Source organism: Piliocolobus tephrosceles, chromosome 8, assembly GCF_002776525.5.
Source record: "Piliocolobus tephrosceles isolate RC106 chromosome 8, ASM277652v3, whole genome shotgun sequence".
Lineage (NCBI taxonomy): Eukaryota > Metazoa > Chordata > Mammalia > Primates > Cercopithecidae > Piliocolobus > Piliocolobus tephrosceles.
The window spans coordinates 121,559,622-121,584,919 of NC_045441.1; the positions used below are offsets into that span (position 1 = coordinate 121,559,622).

General features: G+C 47.4%; 1 protein-coding gene across 3 annotated transcripts in view; it reads right to left on the minus strand.

Moving 5' to 3' along the window:
* PLXNA4 (plexin A4) overlaps positions 1–25,298 on the minus strand; it is a 449,834-nt gene that overhangs the window by 241,580 nt on the left and 182,956 nt on the right. The window contains exon 4 of one of the 3 annotated variants that reach the window (XM_023207835.1): positions 15,641–17,428. The exons of the other annotated variants lie outside the window; for them this stretch is intronic. Coding sequence (XP_023063603.1) covers positions 17,321–17,428 — 108 coding nt within the window. The 3' untranslated portion in view covers positions 15,641–17,320. Of the gene's footprint in view, positions 1–15,640; positions 17,429–25,298 lie in introns of those variants that run through there. 3 annotated transcript variants of the gene reach the window in all.

A 25,298-nucleotide genomic window follows, 5' to 3' on the forward strand; every position in this document is an offset into this window, starting at 1 on the left:
AACGAGAAAGACAGAGCAGCAAAGGGTACCTGCAGGGATGGAACAGCCACCAGGAGCCAGACGCTTTAACTGAACTGACTTGAGTTGAGCCCTCACAACAGAACCGCGGTGCAGGTACTTATTAGATAAGAGAGCGGAGGACCAGGAAGGCCAAATAGCTAGCCCAGGTTCCCCCAGGTGTCAGCAGTAGAACTTCAATTCTGCTTGTCAAAGCCCTCTCTCTTCCTACTGTGACACTTTTCTCTTAATGCTCCAGGTCTGACGGAGGGCAGAGATCACAGGGGGTGTAGAAAGGAGCTTTCTGTGATGACATAGAAAACACCCACGCACCATGGGGGCAGTCGGCAAGAGAGAAGAATGTCTTGGAAATGGGCTGAACAGCAGGGTGTTGATTGGGGCCAATGTCAATGCCAGGCGTGATCAAAGGAGGGGCAGTGTCACCTCCATAAGAAGAGAGAATGAAGGGCATTTAGAGGGAGTGGAACAGCAGCTTATTTGAGTATTCTATTCTGGTTAGTGTTTTTCACTTAAGTTAACTATTTGATCGACTACTAAGGTGTGAGAGAAAAGAAAAGCAACAAGGAGACATGGGAGGAGAGAGCCGGGTGGGGAGGGATGTGGCTGCACCCACACAAACCCTGGCTCCCTGTTGCTCTCCTTCCTGCCAGCAGCTCCTGGGCCTGCCAGGCATCCAGAGGAGCAGCTGTCTGAGCCTAAGTCCAGCTGGTGGGAACCCCCACTGACCTGGGGACCAGAGGAGGAGGTGGGCTGTGGTTTCTCCTGTCACCCTCTGTCTGCCCAGGCTGACACCTAGAGCATCTAGGGCAGGGCCCTCAGCTGCCTGCACTGCGGCTCACAGCACCTGATGGACACACAGGTGTGGCCCATCCTGCTGGGCTCAAATACACCTGTTCTGGGCACCATGCCCGTCCCCATCAACAGTCGCAGATGAGGCTGGGGCTGAGAAGAACTGACAAGCAGATGTCTGCTGAGGAGCCGGGTCCCGCCCCGAAGGAAGGCAGCTCAGCCCTCCCAAAGCACATGGTTGCCAGGTGAAATTTGCAGTCACCAGCCGCCAGCCATGTGGTGACATTGGATTTCAGGCGATGACCTTGGGAACCCACATTGCATCTGCAGCGGGTGTCTGCATTCACCTCACATAGCACTCTGAAACTGTTTGCCACTGTCAGCACCACCTGAAGGGGCTTCCCCTGCAGTCCTCTTTTCCATCCACCCTCCCATAATTCAGACGATGCCATTTCTCCATCCTGCTGCACACCTCTGCATTTGAGTTTTCCTGCTTGGATCTGCCTGGCCTGATGTGTCTGGGTGCTCAGAACCCAGAGCCTCTCCCAGCCCTTTCACAGGAGTTGAGATAATCCCTAATGCCTCTGCCATTTGACCAAGACAGTTCCTTTCAACTTTCTCTTCCCCTCAGGCAAAATCAGCAGCAGAGACAGGACTAAGCTGAGTGGCCTAAGCCCCTCCTTTGATTCTCAGGCCCCCAGAGCCAACCAGGTGCCAGAAACCTGCTAAGAGGCATCACCAGACCCCTTGCTGATATCATAAGCATTTTTCCCCTTCTCAGCAAAACTGACAGGACATGGCTTCCCGGAAAGGAGGTTAGGAGAGGAGTCCCCAAGCCTGGTGAGAACTGAGGGAGTGCTGGTCGATGCCCCTGTTTCTCTGCTGCCACCCCAAGGAGCCTTCCAAGGAGAGCAGACTAATGCCTGCACTGGCTCAGCTAATGGAAGAAGCCAGGGGCTGTATGGAGAGAATGGAAGAGCCCCCAGTGGGCATAACATACACCATAAAGAGAGGCACTGACCATCTGTGTTGACAGAGAAGGACATCCCTCAGTAGACTTCACCAAAAAGCAGGCACTTCATGTCTGCCCTGAAACCATCACTTTGAACAAAGAGCTCATCAAAGAAAGGGAATTTTTATAGACACCCTATGGAGGAGTGATTTTGATTCCTAATCTGTCCATTATGGTCCCCTGAGAAGTAGGTATAAAAAGATGGTATGTGGCTGGGTGCGGTGGCTCCTGCCTATAATCCCAGCACTTTGGGAGGCCGAAGCAGGTGGATCACAAGGTCAGGAGATCGAGACCATCCTGGTTAACATGGTGAAACCCCGTCTCTACTAAAACTACAAAAAATTAGCCGGGCGAGGTGGCAGGCGCCTGTAGTCCCAGCTACTCGGGAGGCTGAGGCAGGAGAATGGCATGAACCCAGGAGGCGGAGCTTGCAGTGAGCCAAGATCGCTCCACTGTACTCCAGCCTGGGTGACAGAGCAAGACTTCATCTCAAAAATAAAGGTATGCAGTGTGGTCCCTGACAGCAGGTTTGAGCTCCCTTGTAAGAAGGACTCCAGCATTTAATGTGGAAGAGGCAAGAGTCAACTTGGGTGTCCTTCCTTCCCAGTCTTAGCTCTGAGTATAGAAAATCTAGGTGCACTCCTCCCAAAGTGCTGTTCTGGTGGGTGGATGCAGAGAGGCTGCCCATCACTGTGTTATCACAGATGCCGCCCTGGATGAGACGCAAGGGAAGTAGAGGCAGCCAGCTGGGGATGGGACTACTGGGAAGCCCACAGGCCTTGCAAGCCAGAGGTGCCATGGTTTCTTGACTTGAACGTGGCCTCTCAAATGCTGGAGAATGTCCAGCCCACAGCCTTTGGTGATGCTCTCCTGGCCTTATTTAGAATTCTTAATGCTGGCAAACAACTTTTATAAAATTATCCATTTGTATTTGGATGCATACATAAAAATATCCTTTATCTGTATTTGGTTTATAAAACTAGCCTTGTTCTGCCTGTATTTAATGGTGCCGGCTCTCCTAGACTCTGTGTGTGTGCCTTTGTGTGTGTTTCACCTACTTCTATTCCAATCGTATCACTAATAAATGTCTATGTATAACAAACTCATGCAGAGGAGCAGTGAGCAGATTCTTTTCGTGTATTCTGTTGACTCCTTCTTATCACCCCTTTCCCCGCCTGCTCCAGCCCCTAGATATTGATGGATGTGACTGAGTTAGGCCATCCTCTGCCGTTAGGCAAAACTGTGTTCCTGTGTGGGCATACCACGTCCCAGGAGTCAACAACTCACTTTTGCCCTGAGGGTCCCCAGTAAGGCTGCATTTATGCCTATGGCAGGCAGGGAGAGCTGATGCCTGGTTGGCATGAGCATCTGAATCAGTGTCGGCCACATGCAGATAGTCACGCTGGTGGGCAGAGTCAGAGGTGAGGGGGGCACAAGAAGAGTGAAAGGAGATCCCAGAGAAGGAGAATGTGGAATGGGAAGGCACGCTTCCAGATTAGGGCTGATCTGCAGACACGCGTGCCATGTGGTTGGGCTGGGGAGACAGGTTGGGGTAGAGAGGGAAATGGGGGTGGGGATTAAGAGTGTGAAGGTGGAAATCATGAACCAGGTTTTAAGTCTTTTGGCTCCATGTTATGTATAGAGAAGGCACAGAGAAAAGAATATGGGAAGTTAAGACTGGGATATTTGAGTGGGCAAGGAAGGAGCTTACCAAAAACTGTTCCAGGACACCCTCTGAGATGACCCAAGACCCTCAAAGAAAGTGGCCCACCATCTTCAGCTACCTCTTCTCTACCTTTCGGGATCTTACAGCTATTCCTGTATCTCCCTAATCTCAAATCACTTCTTGTGAGAGTTTCTTGACAATGATGTCAGTATCTTTTAGATGTAGGAGCATATTTCTGGACACAGTTCCCTGAATAAAGCCTTGGGATAGAAAATTAATCCTCCCCCTAGGAGTTCATAAAACTGGGGCACCAAGGGGCCTGATGGCTAAAACTAAAGTCACAGTGAGCCTGGAAGGGAGGCAGCCACTCGGGAGGGAGCCTTAAACCTGGATGGGGACGGAGACAGTGGCCAGAGATTTTCACAGACGTCCTTGAAAGGGATGAATTAAAGAGAAAGCATCAGGGACAGTAACTCATTTATCAAGGCCCATGGTTGGGTCTCTCTGATCTGCCCCTGCCTCATCACACACACACACACACACACACACACACACACACACACACACACATACTCTCAGTCTGGGCCACACCCAACCACTGAAGACTGCTTTAATCCATGAAAACACACTGAGAAAAAACTCTGGGGAAACTTGATTGGGAAGGTAAGCCTGATGTGAAAAACTGCAATCATGCATCCAAAGCCAAAAAGACACGATCTTTTGATTATCTGTGCCACCACTCTGATTAATGATTGTTGGCCATTGCCTCTAGATTGACACCTGCATTATTTTTATCCCAGCCTGGCTTATCTCCTATCAATCAATGCATCACCCACACTCCCACCAGCTGTACTAAGGTGGTCGGGCACATGAGAATGCTTTGGGAAAGATTTATGTCACATGACATGTCAGGTGCCACTGCATTAGGGCTGCAGGATGAGGTATTGAACAAAGGTATCACCCCTTCCAGCAATAAGCTTCAATTTTCTAATCCAAAAGAAGCAGAAACAAATGGCTAAAACCAAGTCAGAGATGATAACCTTGAGTGGCTCTGCTGTTTTGATGTTTAATTTTTCCCAGAATAAACCGTATAGCATTCAGTATCACTACACGGATCACACATGTGGTGTGGCCTGGGCCCTGTTTACTCAAGCAGTTTCTTCTTCATTGAAGGGGTCCCTCCTGTTCCCTTGGATTTGTGGATGACAGTCCTCTGAAGGAGGTCAGGTGGACCCATGCAGAGCCTTCCTCCCAGTGGCATCAGCTTAGCTACTGCACCACAGCCTTCAAGCAGGAGTGGAAGCCCTTACACCAAGCAACATGTCCTCTCTATCTTCATTACCTTCAAGGTCAGATGTTACTCACCCTCTCCCATACCTCACACACTGGAAACCAGCATGATGCATTAGCAAGATGAAGCCTTTTAGAATCAAACCCACAAAGGTTCAACTCTCCAGCACCTAGTAGTGTCTGATATAAAATAGGTACTGCATAAATATCAATAAAAGAAATTCTGGCTCTGTCACTCACCAACAGTATAATTTTGTGCAACATCTAGAAGCCTCAACTTTCTCACCTATAAATAGGGACAGCTGGGAGGCTTACAGAAGATAATCTTTGTCTGCGGGTTCAGCAGAGGGCCTGGCATGGAGAGCAGGGAAGTGCCTCAAAAATTGGCATTTCTCCAGCATTTGTTAACAAAAACATAAAATAATTTAATGCAATGCCAACTATGTAATGCCAAACATTTATTGAGTACTTACTATGTGCCAGGCACTTTTCTGAGGGCTTACCATCCATTATCCCTTTTAATCTTCAAAATACTATGTGGTTGGTAAATATCATTATTCCTGTTTTGCATGGGCACTAATTCCAGACTTTGAGATGGCCAGGGCATTATGTGGTCAGGCAGCAGAAGTAATGATAAAACCAGGAAAGCAGGCAAGACAAGCCCTGGCTGCCCATGAGTCTCTGGGTGAACTTCATTGCTAAGTTCACCTTTAGCCCCAGCAACCAGGGACTCCAAGTACACCTTTTCCCAGAGGACCCAGTCTTGCAATGTTCTCTCCAAGGTCTGGAGAAGTCAAGAGGAAGGGAAGGGAAGGAAAAGGACAGACTTCCAGGCCTTAGTGCCTCACGATTGGTGCCAGGCCTCCGCATGTGGCCTGGATGTGCATACAGTTAGCGAAACTAGCAGAGTGGCAGCAGGAAAAGTTAGATTTTGTGTGTCTGGCCATCAGCTCCTCACATTTTTCTGGCTTGTCTTATTTTCCACTGGAAATCCAGATCCAATCAATGCTCTAAAGCTGGGGAACCTACTGAAGTCACCATATTCAAACTGTAAAACAAATACGCTCTAAACCGCTGGGCCTTTGCTGGGGGAAAACAGCTCTTGGATGGTTTGGCTACTAATTTTCAGCTTTTTAGCAGTGACTTTAAATGATGAGGTGCCCATGGAAATGCAGCGGTGGAGGAGAAGCAATATAGTGACAACAAAAGGGAGGAATCTGGGAGAATGGGAAACTTTCATCAGAGATAAGAAATCTTACTGGCCTTATTAGGTTTTCTGTTCTATCAGGGAGGTCTCCTGGCTTTAATAAAATCTCATTTTCCCTTTAAACTCTCCCATGTGGTGGGGCCTTGTATTTAATGGGAATATAAGAGAGATTCCAACCTGAGGCTCAGGTGGCCAGGGGCTCCCCACCCTCCAGTCCAGCAGCTGGGATTGATTGCAGAACTGCCAGTCCAGCAACACACAAGTTGCTGCACATCAGAGAGTAATCATGAGCCATTTGATGCTGACCTGGGCCAAGTGAAGATGGCAGCTTGGCTCCCGTTCATTCCCATTTGGACAGTGAAGCTCATCCTCGTCTTTATTAAAAGTGGACCAAAGGAGTAAGTGAAGAGTCACAATATGTGATTGATTAGGGATATCTGCATTTGAAAGCCTCCGTGGCCTTCATCCACGCCTAACTCCTTACTGTTCCCATTAGCACCAGGAGATTGTGTTCATTAGGAGCCGCTGATGTTGATAAATTCATCTCTCCTGTCACACACAATTCTATCCAGGGTCTGGCTCTCAGTTCTGAGGGGTTGATCCACCTTGCCTTAATTCCATATGACAGGCTCCTTCACAAAACAAGCAGGGTATCAAAGCCTAGCTGTTGGGAGATGCCAGGCCTACACCAGCAAAGGCTGGAGGGAAGGTAAGAGTGAGCAGCTGGTAATTAGAAGCTACTGGTGGGTATCAAAATGCATCCATCAGACGTCTTCAGACAGGAATACACACAGAGTATCTGTGGGTCCCAGGAGCTGCTGTAGGTTCTGGGCTATTATTCCATGATTGCCAAAGAGTCACCACTTGTTGAACTCTAGAATCCTAACCACAGTTTCTAGCTCTACCAAACTCCTGTTTTGCCAGCTTTGCCCCCAAGACAAACAGAAAAGTCATAACTAGCAATATGAATCAGTGTGAGGCACTTGTACCAACAGAGAGCATATAATTTTTATCTAGCAATTTCACTAGCAACTCCAACAAACTCACTCTTAAAGCCAGAAAAGCATTCCAGCTTTCTACAGGGAAAATGTATGTGAGGGATAAGCCATCCAGAGTCAGTTACAACCACCCTGTCTGCTGTGGGACAAGCTCTGTGTGGGTCCTTTTCAAGGTGTCAGAGGTCTGATGGACAAGGTGCACAAGTCTGTGTGTGAGAAGACCAAGAAAGGCGAGACGTCCCCGCCCTCCCCATTCTCATCCTGGGTATCCCAAGCTCATGTTAGCAAGGCCTCTGAGGCTGATGTCCTTATTTCATCTACATGCCTTTTTCCAAGACAGGCACTTTAGCTGGGATTTTGCGTCCTGCTAGTAGAGGCTTGTCCTACTAGGAGAGGCTTGCGCAGGGCCAGAGCAGGAAAGAAACCTAGTCAGGCAGAGGCTGGTTGGGCTTTCCAGGCCCACGTGGCCAGTGCTTACACATCTTCCATGTCATCTTGGTCCTTCCCCTTAACTCCAGCCCCCCAGCCCTCAGAAGGATTTGGGACATCATGAAATTCACACAGACATCTTCCTTAGGATCCAGAAACCCGGTTGTCCCCCAAGAGGTAGAAAAGGCTCAAGAATAATGCCACATGGACTGGGCTCCTCAGCCCCAATTCCACTCATCAAAAGCAAATAGCATGTGCATGTTCTGTGTGTGGCACTGGAGACCCAAAGACAAATTGTTGTTGTTCCTGCCCTAAAGGGTCTCATGCAGAACTCAGCAGTTGATTAAATAACCACAGCGCAGTGTGATCTGTGCCAACATGGACATGCTAGAGGACCCAGTAGCAGTCCAGGAAAGGGAGTGATTCTGTCTACCTGGGGAAGAGGAGGATAGGAAGGACAGATCAAAAAAGGTTTACTGGAAGAGGTGACATCTGAGCTGAGAAAGAGCTCCTAGAGCAGTCAAAATGGTGGGGAAGACACTGTAGGCAGAGCAACATGTGTTCAGTCAGCGGGGCGGGAAACAGCATGGCGTGTGGGGGAACTAAGCACAAGTGGGGACTGCCAGCATGAAGAATTAAGTGAGAGAGAGCTTATGTGGAATTCAGAAAGGAAAAAGGCAAATAGGAGCCAAGGAGAGCAGGGAGCAATATTTCCTTCCAGTCCAGCCAGTCCCTTATGTGAACAGAAAACAGCAGACAGTAGGGTTTGAGTCCCAGTGCCATTGGCATGACCTTAGACCAACGCCTTCACCTCAGGGGACTCAGCTTCTCCATCTGCAAATTTGAAACAGCCCCACCTGTAGCATCTGCCCCATGGTGTTGCTGTCAGAATAAAATTTCAATAAGGTTCTCGAAGCATTGCTCCTCTGAAGACTGTGGAGTGCTATGGCGATGTGAAAAGGTCTCAACAATCATCACCAGAGATCCCAGCATTGGCCCAGGGACTGTACCAACTTTGCCGAAAGTCCTTGGAGTTCATACACTAAGGGGAAAGCATCTATTGCTCCATAAGGTGAAGGATCCCCAGCCAAGGATACAGGGGAGGGAGGAAGAAATCCGTGTCTCTACCACTCCTCCATGGAGGAGCAAGATGCTGGGGTCCCTGTGCCCACTGCATCCTGATTGAGTATCTGTTTCTCCTCATTTACACTTGACTCAGCTCTGCAAATACCTTCCTTTAAAGGATTTTTTTTTTAAGGCCTTTCAAACTCAGCAACTATAAACAGTGATGTTAGGCAGGCACTTTCAGCAAGAGGCAACCATAAGGAAATAAAATTGCTGCTGTTAAATCTCCGCTCCCAGGAAGCGATTTGCTCAGCAATAACCATTTCTCAGGAGCCCTGATCAATCACTGTTTGGGCAGGAGAGAAGGCCTTTCCAGGTCTCCTGATTTCTCTGCCCTGAAGTGGAGGCAGCGCCCATCACCTTTAATTTCATGCAGCAGGCCGTGATGGTGGCTTTGGCCTGGATTTGGACCCAGAAGAAATTGTCCCTGTGACTGTCCTAGAAAGGACACGAGGCAGCCATAACTCCTACCTGGTCCCACCTGCACTCAGTCCTCCTCGATCCTCTCTGTCTTCCCAGGTCAACCTTGGATGCCAGGCAGGGTTAATCCTCTCTGCTTTTAGCAGGAGGAGCCAAATCCTGCCTATGGCAATGTTTGCTTATGGAGAAACTTATCTTCCTGCATTGCTCTCTCTTCATCAAATGTGAACACCAGCAAAAACTCCTTTCCCAGGCTCGTGAAATGTGTAAAAACAAAATACAGAAAAAGAAATCCTACACTAGATTCCCCAGATGTTTTCTATGAGGCAATTGGATCTCTCTCTCTCTGCTAGAAAAGGCTATTTAGGAAAAGCCAGAGAATATGAGATGCTTGTGTTACGAAATATCAGCCCAGCAGCCTTGTTTTCTGGGACCCAGTTGGAAAAAAACCAGATTCCCAAATAAATAAGTCCTCTCCTTTTCCTAGCAAAAAATTGCTTTAAATGATTTCAATAGTAAAGATCATTTTTCCAAGTTAAATGACCTTTGCCTCCTTTTTATAGCCTCCCCTAGAATGGCCTGTACAGAATGTGTTTCCCTGATAAGCCCAGAGCTTTTCCAGACACAGTCTTCTACAAACTCAAAAGAAAAAAAGAAAACAAACAAGAAAAGAAAACAAAGGAGAGAGCTGGAAGGATCAACTCCTCTGTGCAGTAGGAAAACTGAGGTGCAAGATGTGACATCCTCTCCCATCTCTGTGGTACCCACACATCTGATTGGGCAGCACAGAAGATGGGGTACCACAGCCTCTCCTTCTATGGCATTCCTCATAGGTCCATAGGAGCCCCCTCCCCACCTTTCTGCTTGGAGAGATCATTTGATTTCCTTGTGCCCCTCAGTGGCCACCAGCACCAACTCAGTAGCTAGGTTCTGCTGCCCACTTGCAAATCCTTTGCTCTCCAGAAGATACATGTGAGCAGGAAGCTATGGCCCAGGGTAACGACTGAAATGCAGAGACCCGGGGCTGAGGAGAGGAAAGAGCCAGGATGGATGACAGGGGAGAGTGCTGTTTCTCACAGCACAGCCTGGCACAAGAGAAAAGAACGGCAACACACACCCACGTTCTACAGGAGGCCACAAGCTGAAACTGTGTTGTGGGAGAGGCAATGGATGGGGCTTTCAGGAGCAATCCTCCAACTTCTGCTGACATAGCACTGTTCCCCCAGATATTGGGAGTGAGGGTAGGAAGAGCACCATAGAGGTTCCATCACCCACCCCACCCGACCATCACATGCTCCTGGTGAAACCATCTATGCTATTCCCCAATTATCTTGTTTCTGTGAGAAACACGTATGTTATTCTCAAGAGTCCTGACAGTACCTGGAAGGGAGCACTAGCCATGGCAGCTTGGCATTTCATGCTGCAGAAGTGATTGTTGCTCTGTGGGCCAGTGGTCTAGTGTTCTCAAGTCGTGGAAAGAGTGATTCCTCCCATTGAAAACTTAAGACGTGCTCTAGAGAAAAGAGTAGGAGTATTTAATTCAGAGCTCCAGCTTCTCACCGCCCCTGGCACATGGCTGGCACATGGTATGTCCTGGGTGATTATTTCTTGAGTCATTGGTTGATGCCAAAGTTCTCTACTAGGCAACAATCCCTAAAGATTAGAAAGGCCTAAAGTAAGCTGTGTCCTGGGTTGTCCCCTCTCCCCTAGCATGTCATAGTTCTGAGGACTCTGTCCCTAAGGTGTTCTTATGAGTTCCTTATTCCCTAAAAATACTAGACATTCCAAGAAGTCTCATGGATAGCAGCCAAGGCAGATGATTAACTTCCTCCAGTTATTTCACCTGGGTCTGCGATCTCTCCTATGCAATATGAGGTTCAAAGAAAGAGAATGAGAATAAGAATGATTATTCAAAAGTCCCTCTCACCTCTGATATTCTTTGAGCTGCTAAGATTTGAAATTTCACTCAATGGTATCAGGAGGTTCTGCTAGTTGAGATTTAGTCTACTTTAAACCAATGACAGCCAAGACAATTCTGAAATGGGCATTAGATCTGTTTTTTTTTTTTTTTTTTGAAATGGAGTCTCACTCTTTGTTGCCCAAGCTGGAGTGCAATGGTGCAATCTTGGCTCACTGCAACCTCTGCCTCCTGGGCTCAAGTGATTCTCCTGCCTCAGCCTCCTGAGTAGCTGGGATTATAAGCGCACACCACCATGCCCATCTAATTTTTGTATTTTTTGTGGATACAGGGTTTCACCATGTTGGCCAGGCTGGTCTTGAACTCCTGACTTCAGGTGATCCGCCCACCTCAGCCTCTCAAAGTGCTGGAATTACAGGCATGAGCCACCGTGCTCGGCCAGATCTTTTATTTATAACAGATGGCATAACATTTGGTACAAAATTCCCCATGATCAGAGATATTCAAGTGGAGGCGGGACAAGTGGCTTGGTTGTTGTGTGTGGGCAACGGTGGGTGTGTATTATGGGAGTTGGTACGTTAGCATCCAAAGGTTGATTACACCAGGCAGTGTCTCATGTCCTTCCTCATATGGGAGCCTAACATGCAAGGGAGAACCAGGACTAGGTTGATATGACCTGGCTTTTACAAAACCCCTGGAGGAGGGAAAGAAAGGGAGGCAGCGTGTCAAAGCCTTGTCTGAGAAGCATTCCTTTCTCCAAAGCACCTGAGGCTCTGTCTTACGGATCCCCGTGGACCTTGCATACCTCCATGGAAGCCTTTGCTCTCTGTATCGTGATCTATTTACAAGTACCTCCCACCTCAGACTGTGGGCTACTTAAGAACAGGGCTGTGCTTCTACTCTTTGATGTATAATGTACTCCGAGCAACCAGCATAGTGGCAAGAGAATCATCAACATCAGTCAAATGTTGAAGGAAAGAGTAAAAGAATGAACGAAGAAATAATCTTGTTCAAGGTTGCAAGCCACCAGTGACAGAGCCAATCTTAAACCAAGGCTTCCAGAATCTCACACTATAGCTCTTCACAGTCACTCTGCAAATTTCAAAAACAATGAAAGATAACATCCAAACTATTACCCTTTTTGGTGTACACACTGTCTCTAGATTTCAAGGCCTTTGCAGTAGGGACGAGTTACTTAATTCTTGTCTGGCCTTTACTAGTCAAAGGTATGTTCTTGGGCTTCATATGTTCTTGGACTTGCCACCACTGTCACCCCTCACCACCTCTGCACCTCATAATATAACAGTGGCTTAATACAACAGAGGCAGGGCTCACCACATTTTATAATGGTGTTGGCTTATTTATGGCTTGAGAATTGCTTGAGATGCTGAAACTGGCCCCATATGGGATTCCAGGAGTAGAAGCAGCCCCTCCCCTTGGGGCTTCCGGGAACTACAGATAACTTTTTTAAGGAAACAAAATACCAAAGAAATAACCCTCCCAACAGTTGTTATCCATTGCTCAACTCCCTGTAGAGAGCAGCCTGTGGAATTTGCAGCATTGTGATCATGTGCAAAGGGCAGCACCAGGCCCTGGTGGTGATAACAAGGAGGCATATTTATCTAACACTTCTCCCCCAGGGAGCCTGTTTTTCCTCCACTGCAGTACTGTGGCCCTCTTGGCTCACCCTGCTTGGTCCCTGACATGGCTGTGGAAGCAGATGGGTGGAATCAGAGAATCCGTCCAGACAGAAGGACCAAGGCACTGAGGGAGAAGATAATATAATGTGGCCTTTCATCTCCTGGGGTGTTCGTAAAGTAGGGAAGATTGCCATTCTCAAATAATTTCATAATCCTGATTTAAACTTGCCAACATTCCAGGAACCCAGAAAATAGACAGCAGTCCTCCATGGGGAGGCAGAAAAAGAGACAGGACAGATTTAAAGTATCAGGAGCAGGGCCTCATGGGAGTTCAGATTGTGCTTGGCAAAGTCAAAACAGATGACACTTTAGAGCAGTAGTTTCCAAACCCTATCACCCAAAGAACTTGCTAAAGCACCGATTGCTGGTCCCCAACTCAGAGCACCTGCCTCAGTAACTCTGGGTCTATGTCTATCATATTCTCAGGTGATGCTGGTCCAAGAGCCATGCCTTAGGGGGAAACAGCATTAACACCAACTCCAGTAAATTAGGCAAGATACCAGGAAGAACTTCCCACTGCCAAGGTTAAATACAAGAATAAGATCAGGTTACAAAAGACAGTTGTAGAAATCTCCTGAGTTAGAGACTCATGTTTCTGAAACGGATCTGAATCTGTTCTGCTTAGCTACAAGGTAATTTTATCTACCACGGACTATAATCAGTTTCAACACAAGATTATAGAGCATCTCCAGGATCCCAAGCACTCAGTGCCCTGCTGGGCACTGTTATCTGCAATAGGCAGCACTGGCAAATTGAGGACTGGTTGGTTTGGTTGTATCCTTGTTATAGATGGGGAAACTGAGGCTCAGAGATTCCTGCAAGGTCTGACAGCTGACATGAGGCAGAGACAGGATTCAAACTCACATCTCCAGTCTGATCTTGTCCCTTCTAGATATGAGGTAGGGAGCAGAGATGCACAGAACAGTATTTTCCTAAATTGTATATTTGAGACAGTGTCCTACAAGATATAAAAAAGAAGAGATTCAAAATGTCAAAAGGTCAAATAAGTTTGAAGAAAACAAATGCAGCTGAAAAAATCTTCTAGACTTCTCAGGTGTTTTAATTTACTTAAGTGTGCAGTGAATCTCTAAGAGGAGGCTATGTAGCATTTCTCAAATTTGACCTGATAATCTTTTATTGAAAAACATCTATTTAAATTTCAAGCGACATTCCAGTTGTGAGGAACACGGTCTGGAAACATCTGGCATGGATATTAATAAGGCAAAGAATTTATACCCCTAGTTCTACTTCACATACACTCACACATTTGGGATGAATGCGGAGCAGATATCTGGTGTGATTCAAATCAGATTGGAACAGAGGACTTTCCAAGATCCTGCAACATTTGCCCAGGGCCGAGGCTTTAATGGAGAGCACCAGGAGCCCTGAGCAGGGTCCAGACACAGCCAGGTGCCACAGGGCCCGGTGGGCACCCCCTGCAGCCCACAATCCCTCCAGGGCAGGAGCCAGAGGCGTCTGGTCGTCATCTGTGCACCCCCGCAGGCTTCCTGACGTGAGAGACGATTCCCACCAGAACTGTTAGTCATTCCAGTTTCTCTCAATCAATTATTCACACTCCTGTTTGCTTGCTTTGAGAGGGGGGGGGGGGGGGGGGAAGCACAGAAAAAGCCACAGGGGATGATACAATACAAGGGAGAGGGGAGAAAAGAAAGCTGGGGGACTTTTCTGGGCTGGGTATAGGGTAGACAACTAGATGTGCTTTCTAATAGGTCACCTGCCTTTGTCCTCTTGGACAAAGCACACAGGCTGAGGATGTCTCCTTTCCCTGAAGCCCAGAGAAGAGGAAGCGGGAAGAGGGTTAAGAGCACAGCCAATTGCAGGAGTCAGAAAGACGCATTCCAGGCTCCAGTATGAGCCCTTCATGGTTGTTTGCCTTGCCTGCTTGGATAATATTTGACCAGCTGAGGGGTGCAGGGTAGACACAAGAATCACAGCCCCTGCTGCTGCTGGCTTCAGGCTCTCATGCAGCCTACTCAAATCTCAGTTTCTTCCTTGGTAAAATGAGGATGGCTGTTCAAGCTCACCGGAAGGGATTCAAATGAGAACCAAATATGAGGTCCCCGTGGCAGGGACCTCTAACCTCCACCAGCCTTTCACCCTAAGCATACACAGTCAATTTTAACGAAAGGATCAAGATTTTTAAATTGTCATGTGTGGCATTTTGCAAATGGAGATTGCTACATCATCAACTCGTTAATAACAGAGAGTATTGGCACTGGCATGGTCTGCAAAACTTGTTATCGCTATCAAAATGATCAGCAATGATACACTGTCCTTTGTATTCAAAGGCAATGCTACTAACACAGTGTAACAAGTGCTTATTTTCCATTGCCCAATTATATATTGTCAATATATTGAGCTACCAATACATTTGAGAGAGTATTTGCAGTATGTGTATGTGAGTGTATATATATGTGTGGGTGTGCATGTGTATATTTATATATACATATATAAACACACACAAGTATATGCATACACAAATGTAGTTATATATGATGTTCATGAACTTTTTTGCATGTCTATGCCTTAGCGTCTCATCCTTAAATAGGAATACAAGTTCTTATGGGCAACAATTTTCCTTTGTACTTCTTCTGTATCATCTTTAGTTCAAAGCAGGGTGCATCCTCTGTAGGAAACCCCTTAATACATTCCTGTTGGCAGTCAGGTTTATCCCAGCAGTGGGGAAAGGCTTGTATTGATCCCTCTATCCATGCTCCCTCTCTCTGAAGCCCACTCATGGCATGTATTGTGAGATGGCCAAGCCACCAAGCAAACCGTACAACCCACTTGAAAAAAGACCCCCTCGCTGCTGAGTTAATTAGCTGGCTGGCTGCACACACCGGGGTTGGACATGGATATGTCAAAGCATCTTCACCCTCAGACTTAAATGCTACCTAAAGCATTCCCTGGGATTCTATTTTTCAAAATTTATTTTTTCCAATACAAAAGTAATAAATGCTCATTAAAGAAAATTAAGAAAAAAATGTAAATAAATAGAAAACAATAAATAAACCACACCTCGTCCCATTTTCCAAGCACAACTACTGTTAGCATTTTGGTGGTTCTCTTTCCAGTTTTTATTTTATTCATTGTATCATGCTTTCTAATTGTCTCATGCTTTTCCATTGAATGTTATCACACAAGAATCAGTTACAAGATTGGCCTTTATAAACTAAGTTTTCAATGACTACATAAATATGCCAAATCTACCTAACCATTCCCCTCTAAATGAGTATATATATCGATTCCAATTGTTGATAGGCTAAATAAATCCTGAAATGTGTATCTTGGTGATTATTACTCTTAAATTAGAATTGATTCTTTAAAAAATTGTCACTAGTTCAAAGGATTCGACTACTTTCAAGTCTTCCTAAATATTTACACATTGTTTTGCAGGGGTGTTGGACCAGTGAGAATTCCCAACAGCCATGTTTCAATGCACACAGAGCCAGTTTCACGTGGAACTCCTGGGACTCGTTTCTGAACAACTGTTTATAACGCTTTTCAACTCTTTCAAAGTCCCTGTTTTACCCATCCCTATGCAGGTGCACATGGCCTGTTACAAACCTCTGCCTCCAGAATACTCACAGTCAGACACAGATGCCTGCTCTCACTAAATCTCCAGCTTTGGGACTCACTTCTGGAGCAAGCACACAGATGAAGGTTCTCAAGAGCCCTCCTGATTCATTCCCTCCCATAGGCCAGGAACCTGTGGCACACCCTAAAGAGAATTATACTGTTGTGCATCCTCCAGGAACTACACAGAGTTTAGTGTGGTGGTTGTCAGCAACAGAACAAATCTACAGCACTTTCACTTGTTTTCAGGTAACCAGATTAGTACCAGTCTCTAATTTTACATCTTGCCTTTCTACACTCTTGACTACACTTTATTTCCCAGTAAGCTAGTAGAAATGATGGGAGCACATGACACCAAGTGTTCCCACTCCCTTCGCCACTCACCTCCTCCTCCCCACTGGCTTTATGGGAGAATTACGGAATTGTGCTGGATAGTGGCCGTGCAGGAGACACTGCTCATGCTTGGTTGTAACCATAGTCTTAAGGAAAGGAGACTGAACAACACCAATTAACTTTTTTGGGGTGCTCTCCTAAACCAGATGCCAACAGAGCTTTTGCACATATGATCAGCTCAGCAGGCACTGCTGGCTTCCTTTTCTCTTTCCTGCAGAGGCTGGGATGGTTCTGAGCACTGAGTTAATTACATGATGCTGCAGTAAGGTGGGCTCCATCCTCTCTGCCCTGTGTATGCACACACACCTTTAAACACAGATGAGCATACACACACGCACACACACAGTGGCCAGGTGACTTGGCTGCAGAAGTGGGCAAATGAGCATGAGGTTATCCTATCATATATCAGGAAAGAAATAGACCAGGTCCAAGAGATAACTATATTCCAATGGGAGAATTAGTTAGTTTCACTGACATTTACAAGTGATAACACCACAAGAGTCAAACATGCCTACACTCCATTGTCCAAGAGTACCCATGGGATGCTTGGGGCAGGGAAAAGAGACCAGCTACCTAGCCAAGCTAAGCAGAGACACATTCTCCAAAGTCTTTTTTCCCTAAGGACCTGGGGTGGCAGAACGTGAGCTATGATGTATGACTGGGGCCACAGGGAGGTAGATGTGTCTCATCTGTTTCCATTTTTCAATATCCAAGGCTGACAACACACTAAACAAGCCTACACAGCTCTGAAGTTTTTCTCAGTTTGATGAACAGCTGGAGAACAGGACTTCCAGAGTCACTGCTACTCTGTGGGATCGGGGTCCCGTCTGTAGCTTGAGGGTAGGGCAGAGGCTAGTACCAGGCATCTGGACAAGATGAAACCTTAGCAGACTTAGACCATGATGCACAAGATGTGCCCACAAGGCCCCTTATTCCCCTTCTCCTTTCCATTTACAGCAAATATGTATTACAGCACTGTAATACATATTTACTGAAATACAGTATATATGAATTACAAAATGATTACAAAATGTATTAAGAGCCTCAATGGCTATGGAGCAGAACTAACGAGGCCACAGTTGGAGTCCAAATCCTGGGTCAACCAAACAACTTTACTTCTGTTCCCTGGCCATGGATGTTACACCCGGCCCCAGGCACCTGGCTCAGCAAGCTGTATGGTGGCACGTGTCTTAGACAGTAAGGGAAATGATCAGGACAGGATGCCTTGCCTATATACTTGAAAGAACAACCTCGAAGCCCCACCTTACCAAGTATCACTTTTTATCCAAAGGTCAGCATGCATGCGCATGCGCGCGCACACACACGCAGGCACGCACGCACGCATGCACACACACACATGTTCTCAGTGACAAGCCCTCCTGTGGCCAACCTTGCCCCTCACTAATAATTTGCACAAATTAAAAGATAAAGCAGCTTAGGGTCATTCAATAAATCATAAGCACAAATCAAAATCTATCCACTCAATTAAATCTGAACCTAGCTGAAATCACATTGTTTTTGAACACTGAAGTGACTGATTTCCAAAGGATGGAAGAAGATCATTCAACACATGGTTATTCAATATCAGCCCCCTTTCTCTGTGATTGTTAAACTTAATTAGTATTTAGTAAAGATGGCATGATGTTCCACAGAGCAGCGATCTTTGAGGGATTACCTCCAGCTCAGAAGGGCGGAATATAAAACCAATCAGTCCATTGATAGAGGGGCCCCATGAGCTGCCCAGCATCGAAACAAGCTGGGAAGAAAAGGAGTGAGTTTGAAAGGAATCCTGCCAGCCCTGCATCCCCAGGGTCATCCCCACCAGTCCTGGCCCACAGTGGTCCAAGAACAACAAAGACAGCTTCTGCAGGGAGAACACAGGGCTGTGTTTGCGTCTCTGACCACTCCCCCAGCAGTCTGGATCCTGCCAAATGACCACTGGTCAAACATGGGCGAGCTCCAGCTGGTCTCATTCCTGTTATGACTGCACTTGGGTTCATTAACACCCAGCCCTCCCCTGTGGGCATACAAGGCAGGAAGCCTTCTCACTGGCTTGTTGTGCGGCCTGGCTTTTTCTTTCTCGGAAGTGGGGCAGGTGACACTACATTAGAGTAAAATCCTGCTTAGTGGGGAAGGGAGCAGGCTGCCCAGGCTTGGAGTGGACACCTCTGGTGCCACAGGCTCAGAGGCTCTCTGGCTGCCTCTCTTTTTGGTCTGCCTTTCCTAGCATATCCCCTTGGTATGTTAAACCGTAGTCTGAAATACCCAGGATTCTGTCGTGGAAAGAAAACACGGAGCCTGGAAAACAGGTGGGATGAGGATATTCTAGGGACCTGACTTGAGAGCCTCAGCAGGGATCATGTTCCCCAGGGTTGCCCCCAAAGACAGGACACTTGTGTGCACAAGCTGCAGAGCACCAGAGAATCTCAGGGACTGCAAAGCACATCACATGTCACATAGGCCAGGGCTTCTCAAACTGTTTTGAAGGGCCATTCTGTAAAATTTCCCATCTATTGTAGATAGATACTTTTGTCAAATACTAGAAGAACAAATTACTAGAAGAGTGAAACTTAAAGCTGCAAAATACAAATGCATTGACTAAGCACTGGGATGTTGCATCAATATCAAATTGCTATATAGATTTCTAAATGCTCACTCTCAATGTCTGTACCTATCTCAGCACAGACCACTAACAACTTGTTCACAGAGTATATTCCGAATTGCACTGGTCTAGATCCTTGCCACTCAATGTGTGGTTCAAGGACCAAGATCATCATTACCTGCGAACTTGCAAGAAATGCAGAATCTCAGGTCCCACCTCAAACCTATTGAATAAGAATCTGCCTTTGCATAAAATTCCCAGGCAATTTGTGTGCATGTGAAAGTTTGAGATGTGCTAGAATAGACCAGGCTTCTGAGCTAATAGATTATGTTTTCTTCTCATCCAACCTTCACAACGTCTTTGAGTAAAGGAGATACTCAACGTTGAAGTGCCTTAACTAAGTTGGAGAGAAGAGGGGGTGTAAAAATTGGCAGGGTCTGCAGGCTGAAATGTTTTATGGGAGTGAGTAACGGGCAAGAATGAAGAAGAAAAGCTGAGAAAACTGGATAGCTCATCTGTCGCCAGGTAACTCTATGGTTCAGAAGCTACCAGAGAATGACGGCACTCCCTTGCCAGATCCAAAGGGAGCTCAGGAGAGTGAGCACAAAGGGCGAGAGACATTTATGAATCCAATATTCGGAAATGGGCATTGTACCAGGATGAAGCAGAGAGCCCAAGGTCAGGGTGCTGGAGGGGACAACTTGATTCTGTAATAGAGATCGTGGCCCAAGCAGAGATAGCAGGATGTTTATTTAGATCTTGTCTGCTTAGCTGGTTGACTGGCTGCAAGTTTGATTATCATTCACCAGGGCTTTATGTCCTCAGCCGGAACCATGCTCCTAATCTGCTTGGCCATTAAGGGCTCTCTGTACCCTGCTCTGTCTCCAGCATAGAGCCAGAGAGGCTGGAAGCTCCCCAGGGTCTCTTTCTGCACCTCCTTCCTGCGGCGTGTCTCTGCTTCTGTACGGGACTGCAGACCCGCTTCAATCAATTCCCACCGACCAGCAGCCCAGATCTTAATTGAAACATTCAACCTGCACACAAGTTAGGAGAGAAGTCACAGCCCCCTCAGTACAGCTGAAAGGAAATCACAAGGAATATGTACAGATTCGTAAGAGACTTCTATCTCAGGGTGCAGGTGGGGGCCCTGGTTCCCTACACTCTCCTACACCTGTCCTCCCTATTCCTGTCCCACCTGCACTGTGACTGTCACTTCAGTCTGACTTCCATAGGAGTTCTCTCCCCTTCCACCCAAAATCACCAATACACAGAGCTGGGGAGACCCTGGAAACTGAGGATCCCCATGGTTAAGTGTCTTGTCCAAAGTCACCCAGCCAGATTGTGTCCCTGACTGAGATTAACACAAGAAAATGAATATGTAAGTCAATCATTCATATTAGTCCCAGTCACCAGATATTTCACCACAGTGATAATTTTGTACTCATTATTATATTGTAATAGTCTACTCTAACTAACAATTTTGGTTCAGAAAAAAAGGCTCCTTATTAATGTCTTTTCTGTGGTCCTGACCATGTATTTTTACCAATCCAACTAAGGGGTTCCAGCTGTTCAACATTTTGGAGAATAAGTACATATGAAGAGTTTCACCCAATTACTTCTCCCAGGGGTCCTAAGAGGCGTTGGGGCCTCAAGTTGGGACGACATTGGCTTCAAGGGTGGATAAGATAGAAACTGTCTCAACCTTTGGGTTGTAGAATTCAGGGTGGGATTATACTTGAAGTATAATAAATAAAAAATAATAACAATAAAAAGGAAAAGGCCCCCACTGAAAACACAGCCATCATTAACTTCTCTCTGGCAAAGTAAGCCCCAGAATGTGCCACAGCATGGCCCCTGCTTCTCTGCCCCATGAGTCCCAGCCCCCTTCTGCCCACCAACCATCCTCCTCAGTGTTTCCTGAGACATGCCCAGCCACACCCTGCCTTTCAGCAGTTACTCACACTCCTTGAAAGTCCCAAGGAGCTTGTACTTCCTCACATTGGTCGGGCACAAGCTGGGCTAAGGCTTTTCCTTTCTCCTTTTGTGCTTTTAATGTTGAAAAATGATGTCTGTAATAAGACAGGAAATTCTTTGCTGGTGACTCAAAAGCTGGTAATCACAGAAGGCAGTGGAGGGGAAGGAACGCAGAGAGCAAACTCTAGTTATTTCTCCCTGTACCACAGCACCATAGTCTTAGGGAGTTTCCCTTTTACCCCATCCTTTTCCTTTTGAGCAAAGCAAAGGGATGATGGAATCTAGTTTCTGCTTAGCCCCAATGCCAGTTAGCATTATTGGAAAGGAGATTCTGTGCCCAGCCAGGAGGATGGAAGAGTACCAGTGGCTGGCAGGAGCAGGCATGTGCACGTGTATGCATGCGTGTGTGTGTGTGGCCACACTGCAAGGTGGCATCAGGTAGGTGACATGGGAAATGCAATGCCTAGCATCAGGCTCATGGCAGAAGAACTGGGGCTAGGGGAACCCACTTCCCTTCCCTTACTTGATCTCCCCCATAGTGACTGGCAAAGCATGTTGAAGAAGAAGTAGAACCTCCTTGCATTTGTCTTCTGTTACTAGGGACAGCTTGTGCTGATAGGTTCCAATTTCTTCTCTGGTTCACCCATGTGAACTAATAGGCAACCTCAAGGGATAATGCAGGATCCCGGGGCTAGCAAAAGTCAAGCACCCTTATAACCCTTTAGCCTGTGGGAGCAAGGAATGGGGATGGTTATTGGAAGCTGAAAGGAGAATCGCGTAGGGCAGACCACTTTGAGAAGTGATCTTAGGTAGAGGATACAGCCAATCCCAGGCTACCTAGCAGTGGTGGACAGTGGATAGGAGCGGAGTGCTAAAGGTGGGGAACTAGTGTGAATTAATCTCCAACCTCTATCCTTTCCAGCCCACTAGTCTCCTGCTGGGCTCCTCACTGTCCAGGTCATCCAGTAGTCAGAGGCCAGGAAGGCCACTGAGGCAGACTCCACAGTCTTTGGAGGGCACAAGGCTCTGGAGCATCAATAAAAGATTCCTGGAATGGCCGGGCCTGGTGGCTCACGCTTGTAATCCCAGCACTTTGGGAGGCTGAGACAGGTGATCACCTGAGGTCAGGAGTTCAAGACCAGCCTGGCCAACATGGTGAAACCCCATCTCTACTAAAAATATGAAACATTAGCCAGGCACGGTGGCAGGTGCCTGTAATCCCAGCTACTCGGGAGGCTGAGGCACGAGAATCACTCGACCCTGGGAGGCAGAGGTTGCAGTGAGCCAAGATCACACCATTGCACTCCAGCCTGGACAACAAAAGTGAAACTCGGTCTCAAAAAAAAAAAAAAAAAAAAAAAGATTCCTGGAAGAAGCACACGTTAGTGTGCGTGGGAATTACTCATTGATATTTCTGTCCTCCTAGAATGTAATTTCCTGGAGGGCAGCATCCATGTGCCAAGGACATCATGGGCACTTGAAAAATGTTTATTACACTAATAAGTGTATGTATGAAGAAATGGAGGAATGGAAGGGTATCATGGAGGCAACAAAGTTAACTAGCCTCCATGCGGTCTGTAAATGTGCACCTGCTATCAGGAGGCCCTGGCCTGTCTTTCAGATGCTCTCTGAAAAGTGCAGACATTGTTTCTCCCAATCTGTCCTCACAATCTTTCCGGGGCTGCCACTCCCTGAGTTTCCCAGGTCTCCTGGGTTCACAGTCATGATACTCCAAGCTGGCAGGAGGCTCACCCCTGGCGGGTGATGCTCCAGGCAGGTAGCCTGGCAGTTGCTGTCTGGCCTCAGGGCTCTTCTGCAGCGAGGTACAGTGCAGAGCTGCGCATCGTGCATTGCTGTGTGCCCTGCTTGGCAGTTACTGTGGCAACAGCCAGGCTTCAGCCTCTCCTAGGCTGTCCTGAGGAGAAGGGGCTGCTGTTGGAGGCTACAGCAATCCTGTGAGGCACAGCCATCCTGGTCATTGTGCAGGTCCAGGCATCTCAAACCAGTGAGTGGACACGGACACTGGAGTCCTGTTGAACCCCAGGCTGGCCAGGAGACAAAACAGGCGTGATCATTCACAAAACCCAGCAGCCCTAGAAGATGCTGCCTCCCCGTGTCCATCTGAGCACCCAGACCCCACAGCAGAGGATCTCCTCCAGTTGGCATGAAGGCGCTTCACAGCTTCCTCTGTATCCATGCCCTACCCCATCCCACCCTACCCCATGCCCCAGCCAAATAAAACTATTACAGTTCCCCATACCAGTTGTCAGTTTCCTCCTCCGAATTTTCTCATGCTGTTCCTCATCCTTTTCATTGGAAATGTTCACTTATCCTCCAAGGCCTAGCTCATGCTCACCTTCTCTATCAGCACAACTGACCCCAACACCCCCACCACCACCACTGACCCCAGCCCCACCCACCCAAGAAGATTCTCCCACTCCCCATTCTGGGTTCCTACAGCGGGTGATAAATCCCACTCCCCTGCCAGACTGTGTCTCTCATCTGATTATCAGCCCAGCACCTAAGGCAGTGAATGGGCTTTACCCCAAGAACCCATGATCCAGAGAGGGTGCATTGGCTTTAACCTGGGTGTCCAACTAAGGAGTCAAGAGCAAACAGCCCCACATATGAACCTGGATTTGGGCATGGCTGATTATCATGGGAGCACCCTCCCTCCCAACAAGCTCATCACTCAAGTCCTAATTTTGTTACCTACACATTCATTCATTCATTCATCTGAGAAATATTTAGTGAGCATAACACTACACAACACTGTGCTGAGCACTGAGAATACAGAGTGCAGCAAGACATAGTCCCTGTTCTCTCGAAACTCCTAGGCTAGGAGGAGAGGCAGAAGAGTAAGCAGACATGGCAAGGGAAGTGGAGAGGAGGGTGGGAATCCAAAGAAGAGGCCCCTGACTCCATGTAAGAGAGAAACTGGACATTTAAAGGCTTGAAGTTCAGCTGGATGAAACTGGCAGAGCGGGGCAGCACCAGGACACTGAGCCATCTTCAGAGCATGGCAGCAGAGCCCAGGCTTGACTCAGAAGTGGGGCCGTGTAAAAATCCAGGCTCTTCTGCCAACTTACGACAAGACCTATTAAAGATTCCAGGCACAGTGGTGTTGAGACGCAGACCACTAATTTGCACCCCACCCTCTTTTTTTTTTTTTTCTCCATGTTAACTGGCATCTCTGCCTGACCTTCTCCAATCCTCTGACAATCTCGGAGTCTGCCTGGCTAGCCGCCATCCAGATTTCTTTTTTTTTCTCCAAGCCCTGGCCAAGACCCAGGACACATGGGAGAGGGGGAAGGGAACAGTTTGTGCTCATGCAAAGCCTACTCTTGCATTCAGCCCCTGGGCCGGGATGGGGCCGAGTTTCCTCTGAAGCAGTGCCCAGCCAGTAGGGCTGCCTCTGTCCTACCCCCTCGAGACACCCAAGCCGATTTGGTGCAGATGGCACCAGCAGATGCCAGTCCCTAGGAGGGTCCCTCCTCCCTAGCTAATGAGGGGAGCAGGTGAAGGGACCAGCGAACGTGATCAGGAGTGAGAAGTGAAACAAACACTAGATTGAGTTAGGAACCTGGGTTCTAGTCCCAGCTCTGCCACAAATAGGCTGTATGACTTTGGGCAAGTCACTTCACCTCTCTGACCCTGGGTGTCCCTGTTGTCTGAGTCTGTGATTCTAGCTGTCAGAAGTACAAATACTGCTTTGAAAGAAAAGAAAACTGGGTTTTCACTTCTACTCTGCTGTTAACCCGCTGTGTGATGTTGGGTAAACTCCTTCACCTCTCTGTGCTAAGATTAGCCATCTTTTAGAAGTCACATTGCACGCAACATGAAATTAAAACCAAGTTAGTGTGAGTCCAGGGGCATGAATGAACCCAGGAAGAAATCATGAGAATCTATGAAGAACTTTTCCCCACTTTTTCCCACTACCCCTGCCCTGGGATTCTAGTCATGAGGAAGCTGCTGGTCCACCCACTGTGTGTGCAGTCCTGCTCTGAGCTCCTGCCGTTCTTCCCCTACTTAAAATATCCCTCTGCTTTGCCAGAATTCTCTGAGGCCATCTGTGGTTCTGATCCACCAGTCAGGTGAGCTCTGGGACCAGCCCTGGGGATTCTCAGCCTTCAGGGATCCTGGGCCTCATCACGGGCAGA